This window comes from Galeopterus variegatus, unplaced genomic scaffold (assembly GCF_000696425.1).
Source record: "Galeopterus variegatus unplaced genomic scaffold, G_variegatus-3.0.2 Scaffold11490, whole genome shotgun sequence".
Classification (NCBI taxonomy): Eukaryota; Metazoa; Chordata; class Mammalia; order Dermoptera; family Cynocephalidae; genus Galeopterus; species Galeopterus variegatus.
In genome coordinates this window covers 22,644-32,048 of record NW_007737601.1, presented here as the reverse complement: position 1 = coordinate 32,048, position 9,405 = coordinate 22,644, and the positions used below count along the sequence as shown (strand labels likewise).

Below are 9,405 nucleotides of genomic sequence, written 5' to 3'. Positions count from 1 at the left end.
TAAATAAAACTCCGTGAATGATTCTCAATAGTACTATATTTGGCATTTTGTTTTATAGTCATAAATTCTATTTTCTCCTCTCTGGTAGGAGATCACACACCCTTAGGCAACAATGTTGTGCTAATACACCAATTAGATGTTAAAAGAATGAATTCAGGGCCTTGAGGAAAACCCAGGTGATTAATTACAACATACAATGCAAAACCTATGGCTCATACATTATTTCTCAATCCATTATCATCCATTCATTACCACAAAGGACGTCTCAGAAATAGTGGCTGTATCATAATGCCGTGTCAAGTAAGCCCAAACAATGGGAAGTAGTTTCAAATGTACTCTATCTAGATCAAGTACATTTCAGAACTCACACTCATGTACTATAAGCTGCTGGCTGGGGGAATTAGGCACCTGATGTGGGCTTTGCAATAGATAAATTACCAATTTAACTCGGAAAAGCCAAAAAAGCCCACAGATGGTATTTTTGATATCCTGGTTCTGCAGAGTGTGTAGTGCAAGGCTTCTCTGGATGTCAATCAACACCTCATAGTGTGTGTCAAATAGAGTAACTCAGCTCACAAGCAAGTAAGGCTTACCCCCGGGGTCCCAGCCTCTGGGGGATGGAGCTACTTTTCATTTTGCATGAGTTTATACAAAGAATAAGGAATAAGGAGGCTGGACAGAAAAGTGTTGGTAAGAATGCCCCTAAGCAGCACTGGAGACTGGAGACAGGAAATACCTACAATATCCTTTTTTAGAGCAAAGAAAGATGTCATAGTACCATTGGGAACCTCCTGGAGGAAGGAAGTTGAGCAGGGGCAGCCAACCTGGCTATCCCCCCCTCCACCCACCACAAACAGCAAAAGTTTGAGGATGCGTCTCAACATATAAAACCTGGGGATGAATCCAATGCAGATACTGGCTCTAATTACAAAAGTGCAAGACTTTCAAAGAAAATTGTATCACTTACATTTTTCTGAACTAATGTAGTTTCAATTAATTTTTCAGAGTGTCTGTAGGATGCCAAGAATATGCTTACAACTTTTTTATGTAATTTCTTGACTCTTTGATGAAGTGGCTATTACTATTGCCATTTCATGAATGAAGAAACCGAGACTCGGCCATGCTCACTCAGCTAGTGTGTGCTGGAGCAGGACCCTAGGGACCTGCTCTTTGAGTTCCAGACCCAGTGCTCTTACCACCTCTGAATCCTGCTATTGTGCATTCATGATACCAAATTCCATGTAATCAGTGCAGCTTGAAGTAGGACCAGATTTTTGAAAGGTGCCTTTGTGTTGAGGTATGGCTTTGTCCTAAGAAAATCCTTTCCAAATAAAGGAATTAACTGTGTAAATACAATGGGAATGTCACAGGATTCTCTGACTCCAACTACATTACAGAAGTTTAGATCTAGGATCCTCAAAGCCATTTGTTTCTAGTACTAAATCCTTATTTAACAAGTGATGAAACTGAAGTCCAGGGAGTGAAATGACCCTCCCAAATCCTTGCAGATGGTCAGGAACAGAGCCAGAACCAAAGGAAAGCTCCCAGTATCTAATTCAGTGCAATACTTGCTACAAANTCCAGTGTCACTTATGATCCAATGATGTCATGTAGTGATAAGGGCAGTACACGTACTGCATGCTCAGTGCACAGGGCACAAAAGAGCGATTACTTTCTCAGTACATCAGGTCTGGTCTCCCTCAATGTCCTGGTGACAGTGTGTATATCCATCAACAAAAGGCTGTGTTATACTGTTTTGGAGATCACACCTAAAAGCTGTCACTCCAATTGTAATGATTAATTACAATTAATCATTGTAATTATCCCTGGATATTTCCTTTTGGGGGCTTCTAGAAGATAAAGTTTCTCACAGTCCTAAGAATGGCATATTGCTAGAAAAAAATAATAAAATGAGCATAATCTTTAGAATCTGAGAGTTGGGATGGATTATGGAGACCTTCTTCAAGAAAGGAATAACTTCTCAACAAAATATCAAAAAAGCTAAGCTCATACCTTTTCTGGGTCATCTCATAAGATTAGCTAGAAGTAGAGGGAATCCAGCCATCTTGTGAGTTGTTTTTTTTTTTTTTAAGCTATGTAACTTCATTCTTAAATAAAGCAGTGTCAGAAAAGTCTCTGTAAGAGCATGATTTAACCTACCCTAGAAAGGGCATCAGGTTTCCAATATTTATACCAAATTATTTCACAACACTCAGTCGTTCTTGCTTGAATGTAGGAAGGACCAATCAAGATAATATAAATCTGTCCTCGTAATGAACCCTAATTATTGAATAATCAACCTAATAACTGACTATGTAATTACCTTAACTATATAGTGCATGGTTGTCTTTACAAAAAAAACAAGGTGACTCAACAATCCTCAACAATCCTTGCCATGTTTTTTTGCTTAATAAAGTTGCTTTGGTGTTAGAATGAAGAGAATAGGAGATTTTTGCAAATAGTGAGCTGAGAACATGATTCCCAAAGGAAATGTGAGCTTAGAGACGGTCAAGTAATTCATTAGCTACTAGAAGAGAGAAGGAAGGACATTGAGACATTTTCCACCCCATTTTTCCAAAGACAGGGACATACGTCAAATGTGTCCTGTTTCTCCAATTATAACATCCTGTATACACAATTGTTCAGGCAAACACTTTCAACAATACTTTTCTTTTTAAAGTAAAAAATGATATAAATATCTAGTAAAAGTCTTTAACTGGAGGCTTTAATATCATTAAGGCTTATTAAGCAGGTTTATTAGATGGTAAAGAATTATTTCAGTTAATATTTTAATAGCAACAATTAGGGCATTCTCATTATGGAATAAGTTACAAACACATATACATACTTGCAAGTTATGTGTTTGGGAAAAGTCACTTTGGGCAAAAAAAATAATTCTGCTATGTGATGACTATTATGAAATACATTTAAAATTAGTTTGTCAACTTTGCTCAGTAACACTGATTGGAAACATGAATGCTATCACAAGTAAAACTTCTGTTCATGTAAAATAATTATTTTTGTACTCTAGGAGAGCTGAACTACTATTCACAATAAAAAAAGAGTCAGAACCTAAACTCCTTTTAACACCGTCAGATGTGAATGAGTTTAAGCAAAACGCTAAGACATGTTCATAATACTAGAAAGTGAGAAGGCATTTTGAACAATTACTGCCTTTCCCTTCCTATATCATTCTTTGAGCAGTTGCATCAATCCCAGCCTGTCAAAACTCAATGTTAAAAAAAAAATTTAAAGACAGTGAAACTGACTGCAGATCATATTCTCACTGGAGAATAATTCTGTGCTTTGTACGTAGTATGTGCTCAATAAATATTTACTGACTTGGTTATTCATGGTTCCACTGCCAGAAAAAGTTGTCTGTATTGACAAGTCATATACCCTGGAAACTAGAGGACAGAAATGCAGCTGCTGTGTGTGTGCGTCTGCGGGCGGGGGTGGAGGGGGTCCTCCAACCGGAATAGCACTTGGTGCATGTTTTACAGGTAATGGATGGTAAGCTGACCAATGCTCAGATCATCCTCCTCATCGACAACGCCAGGATGGCAGTGGATGACTTCAGCCTCAAGTAAGCTCCCTCCTCACATGTTATGGGGGCTTTGGTTTGCCTGCTTTACAAAAGAAAAACTCACCTTGCCATTACCCACATCTAAATCTTACTGAACTATAATTAAAAGTCATAACAACAACATATGCAATATGTGGTACTTGAATGGACCCTGACTTAAACAAACCAGACATAGAACACATGTTACAGTGTGGGGAAGCTGAAATATTAATCAAGAATTAGATGATATTCATTAGGTGTGATAATATTATTATGTTTATTTAGAAAATTACATTTTTCTTAAAAGATGCATTCTCTTAAGCAGTGAAATGTCATAATGTCTATAACTTGCTTTAAAATACTTCAGCAATGAATATAAATGAGGCAAATATGGTAAAATAGTAATGGTCACTAAATACAGGTGATGAATATGTGGCTGTTTATTATTCTATTCTCACCACTAAGTCAAAAAATTAACATTGAGTCACCATCATAGAAGAGCATAGCATGAAACAGACATACAAAGGACATCTTGCATGTGTTGATTTGCTCTCACTAAACCTAAAAAGTGAGAGATTCACCTCTGAACTAAGGTGAATCCTTTCAAAGATCATGGCCTTCCGACACCAGGTGTTTTCTTTCTTCCCTCCTAACCAAAGGTACGAAAATGAACACTCCCTTAAGAAAGACTTGGAAATTGAGGTCGAGGGCCTCCGAAGGACCCTGGACAACCTGACCATTGTCACGACGGACCTGGAACAGGAGGTAGAGGGAATGAGGAAAGAGCTCATCCTCATGAAGAAACACCATGAGCAGGTTAGACTCCACCAGGATCTCCTGGTTAAAGAAGAGCACAGTTTTAACCTTCACATTTCAGTGGGACACAATAGCTACAGAAGAAACCACCGCCTGGAGGCCAGTCTTATTTTCCTTCAACCTAAATAATCATAAAAACCATATAACTATCTAATTTTTCCAATTGCAAGATTATCTACTAAGATGCCAAGTACAACATCCAAAATGCGATCATAACTAACAATGACTTGGTGAGCAGTTTTGTTAACACACATGTTTACCTAGACTTTTTGTTAATATGATACTATGAGACTAAATGTGTGTGACTGAACTTCGTTGACACAATGTGCAGCCAACTGGGGGACAATAGAATAAAGAGTATCTGCTACAAACAGAGGTAAACATGAGTAGCAAAAATTAAGAATCCTAATTTCCAGAAGCATTTAGCTGACTTTCAAACAGTTAACATCGGTCTCAAGTCCCTGAGACTCTGATAAAATGATATAAAAACAATCCCCATTTTAGGCAAACAAAATTGCTTCTGAACATCAAAGAGCCCAGTTTCTGAATAGCTGGTTAGACAATGATTGTTAATTAAACCTTTCCTGTGGCTGCTTGGTTTTCATGAAATCCTATGATTCCTGTGTCAGCCCTACAGAGTCATAAGACATTGACAAGATTTTAAAAGCCTCTTTTGGCTTTTGGTTACTGAACTGCTTCCCAAAAGCTTTGGCCTACAACCTGAAAGTTCAACTGCTTAATCGTGTACATAGTCAGTCACTTCACCAATGAACACTGGTTGAAGAGGATTTTATACACTATGTAAGCATAATTATTTCTGAAATATTTTCAGCCATGGATTAAGTCAGTAATCACAGAGGCTATGTGATTACCTGTTCTGTGCTATTCTTTATTTTATAAAATTACTAGAGAGAAAAAGCATATAATGTTTTGCCATCAAGTAATAATCGAAAAACCAAACCAAACCAGAAAAAGCGTAGCAACCACATAAGCTGAATTTCTGACAGATCCATTTACTGCTGCCAGTCAATATGACAATCCAGCCTTCTGATCGTCACAGCAGATTCATTTTCTTTCTCTTCAAGTAATAATCGAAAAACCAAACCAAACCAGAAAAAGTGTAGCAACCACATAAGCTGAATTTCTGACAGATCCATTTACCGCTGCCAGTCAATATGACAATCCAGCCTTCTGATCGTCACAGCAGATTCATTTTCTTTCTCTGTTATTAAACAGGAAATAGAAGAGCAGCATGTGCCAAATGACTTCAAGGTCAATGTGAAGGTGGATACAACTCCAGGAGAAGATTTGATTAAGGTCCTGGAGGATATGAGGCAGGAATATGAGTTTATAGTAAGGAAGAAGCATCAAGACTTGGACACTTGGTATAAAGAGCAGGTATAAGAAGGGTGCCCAAACTTCCCTGAGGTTCCATTCCCATGTGGTCCCAAGAGTGACCCTCTGCCTTTGCTTGTTCTCACAGTCAGTGGCCATGTCCCAGGAGGCAGCCAGTCCAGTGGCTGTGCAGAGCAGCCAAAGTGACATCCATGGGCTGAAGCGCACTTTCCAGGCCTTGGAGATTGACCTGCAGACACAATACAACAGGGTGAGTCAGAGCTAGGAGAACACTGGGTCCCTCATCACCTCCTCCACAAAGCCCTCGTTGACTCTCCCCCAGGCCCCAGCTCCCCAGCTGCCTCGGGACACCTCTCACTTTCTATCCAAATGGTTCATGATGTCATGATGAGAATGATAATAGGAGCTATCATTTACTGAGTGTCCAGATGCTACCAGATGTTGTGCTAGTTATTTCATTAGGTTAAATGTTGCTAATCCTCATATTAAGCTTTCCAGGTAGGTCTTAGTGTCCCCATTTTAGAGATGTAAGCAAAGCTCCAAAAAGTTAATTGGCCAAGGTCACATAGCTAGTATGTCACCAGTAGTGCAACCATGTGATGTTTGGGGTGGAGGTTCTAGACCCTCATAATCTCTGTTAGTGCTCTCTCTACTTATAACCAGGTTGGCTCCCAAACCTCAATATAAAGAAACACTGGTGCCAACATGGTAGGTGGCAAACCCTCGGCTGGCCAACTACAAAGAACTACTCTATTCATTATGTATGTGTTTTATCACCCAGCAGACTGTAAGTTCCTGTGTCTAAGTCATTTCTGTCATCCTCATGGCTTAGTAGAATACTTTGTATGAATGCCATAGCATTCAAAATTCATTAAATAAGACCTATCACTTGATTCCCTTCATAGCCTATTGAATCTTCCAATCATTCATCAATATAATTCCTGGGTGCTACTCTGCCCTCGCTCTTGAGAGGAAATAATCAGTTCATTTGTGTTGCAAGTGCACATGGTAAATGACTGTTAGGTTTTATGAATCAGAGATGATGAACAGACATTAAAAATGTGCATTGTTGAGGTGATAATAATGAGCACAGAAATGATTATAGTGTTTTACAGCTTTCAGAACATTTTAACCTACATTGTTTCACAACAACCCTGTGAGGTCAGTAAGGCATTTATACCCGTTTTATGCATTCTACTGTCTGACACTATTCTTAGCACTGAGGATTCAGTAATGAAGGAGTTTATATTCCAGTGGGGTGATATACAATAAATGTGCAAATCATCTAAATATGTAATATGTTAGATGGAGAAAATTGCTACAAAGAAATGAAGCGTGGGAGCCGGTAAATCACATCACAGTGAAGAGCTGCCATTTTAAACAAGGTGGTCAGGAAAGGTCTTACTGGAAAGGGGACAGTTGAGCAAAGACCTAAAAGAGATAAAGAGGTGCTTTATGTGGCTATCGGATGGGGAGGGGATGTTCCAGGTGGAGGGAACAGCAAATGCAAAAGTTACAGGGTACAAGTGTGTGTGATGGGTTGGGAGAACAGCAGGAAAGCCAGTGAGGCTGCAGTGCGTGGATAAAAGAAAGAGGAAAGCAGAGAAGAAGAGAGAAGGGGGAGGGAAGGGAAAAAAGGGAGAGGAAGCAAGGGGCACAACAGAGCCAGCCTGTGTAGGGCTTTGTAGGCTACCTTGGAGGGTGGAGGAGTCAAGAGGAATGTGAAACAGCAGGTGTAGACAACTCTTGGAGGAGCTTTGCTGTAGGTGAAGGAGAGCAGAGAAATAGGATGATAATTGAAGTAGATAGGGTTTGAGAGAGGAAAGATTAGCGTGGGAGAAGTTATTCCATTTGAAAGCTGGTGGGAATAATCTAGTAGAGAGGAGAACAGCAGTGATGCAGGGAGGCAGGCAATTGCTGAGATTACAGAGCACAGACAGCTCATGCATAACAGCAGGAGGGAAGCGAGAACCTGCACACAGACTCAGGTGTGCGGGTGGAAGTAATGGTGGGAGCTCAGGGGACCCTCTCCTGATTGCTTTCATTTCCTTGAGGACATCAGGAAGGAAGGCCACGGGCTGAGAGAAAGGATGGGGAGGAGGGTATGTTGAGGACAGAGAAGAAAGAATAAAATAGCCCTCTGGGGAAACAGGAGAGTGACTAGACCACAGAAATGTGGTTTACTGGCCAGGCAGCACTAAGGGCCCCCTAAAAATTAGCATCCATGATAAAGTGAGAGTACCCAGCACAGTTATAAGTTTCTCTTTATGATTAAAGTTAGGTACTCCAGAAAGGCAGGTGTTTAATCCAAACAGGACAAGGTCATAAACTCAATCCTCTGTACCCCTGCCCAGAAACTTCATTGTGCAGTTTTTTGAATTTCCTAAAAACTGACAATTTGTTACATTGTCTTAATCAAAAATAATTGTTTGAGACTAGGGTTGCCAGAGTTACCAAATTAAAATATATGACGTTCAGTTTAGTTTCAATTTCGGAAAACAATGAAGATTTTTCTAGTGTAAGTATGTCCCGTGCAATGTTGGAGCAATATTGAAGACCTACTTAGTTACTCGTTGCTCATCTAAAATTCAAATGAACGAGGTGTCCTCTAGTTCATCTGGTATCCCTACTTGAAGCACTTCTCTGAAGATAAAAGAGACAGCAGTCTCAGTTGCTGTCTCCCTCTGGGACTTTTTGATCTGACCAGAGATAAAATGTAGGCGTGAGGAGGTAAAGAGCAGTTCGGAGCAAGGCGGCATATGCCCAACCCCAAATAAGCAGCATATGCGACACAGGCTGCAAGAGGAGCAGAGTTGCCAAAAACTCCCTGATACAAAGGTTTTATGCCCAGAAAACGGACTTCAAACGTCCCGACATTGCTCAACTCCCAAGTGCCCAAGCCTCAAACCTATATGTCAGCCTGCTTCTCATCTTGGTGTCCCCAGTAGCTACCAAAACAACTAGCAGAGTGTCCAGCATATGCTAAGTACTCAACAGACACATGTTGTTGAACCAATCGGGCAATCAGACAATTAACAAGAGTAATATCGTTTCCTCTTTCAGAAATCTGCTTTGGAAAACATGTTGTCAGAGACCCAGTCCCGATATTCCTGCCAGCTCCAGGACATGCAACAGATCATCTCCCATTATGAGGAGGAATTGATACAGCTGCGCTGTGACCTGGAGCGTCAGAACAACGAATACAAGGTGCTCCTGGGCATCAAAACCCACCTGGAGAAGGAAATCACCACCTACCGCCAGCTCCTGGAGGGGGAGAGCCCAAGGTAAGGCAAGGTGGTCGGAGAGGAGGGTGCAAAGGGCATCAGCTCTTGTGTGTGCAACTGTGTGTGTGTATCAGGTGGGTTCTGTTAACAAGTCACTCTAGAGAAAGGCTTATGTGAATTTCTCCAGAAGATACCTATATCAGCTTGTATGTCATTAAGCAGCAAGTGTGACTTAATCAGCTCATACTCCCAGGACACTAAGATTTGCAGTCAGAACAATTCAAATTAGTATATTAAAGTATCTAGAAAGAAACAACTAAGAAAGTTTTGGCTATCGTGTTTCCCAGTGGGAATGCACACAATTTTGATTCCAACAATAAAGACGGCAGAGGGAGTGTTTTAGTCTAACAGCAGAAAAAGATTCATAAGAGATTGAGATGCTGA

At 40.2% G+C, this 9,405-nt stretch overlaps 1 protein-coding gene across 1 annotated transcript in view; it reads left to right on the top strand.

The window, feature by feature from the left end:
- Positions 1-9,405, top strand: part of KRT23 (keratin 23 (histone deacetylase inducible)) — a 16,930-nt gene that overhangs the window by 3,824 nt on the left and 3,701 nt on the right. Inside the window, exons 2-6 of the mRNA XM_008594770.1 lie at positions 3,504-3,586; positions 4,225-4,381; positions 5,618-5,779; positions 5,865-5,987; positions 8,801-9,021. Coding sequence (XP_008592992.1) covers positions 3,504-3,586; positions 4,225-4,381; positions 5,618-5,779; positions 5,865-5,987; positions 8,801-9,021 — 746 coding nt within the window. The remainder of the gene's footprint in view (positions 1-3,503; positions 3,587-4,224; positions 4,382-5,617; positions 5,780-5,864; positions 5,988-8,800; positions 9,022-9,405) is intronic.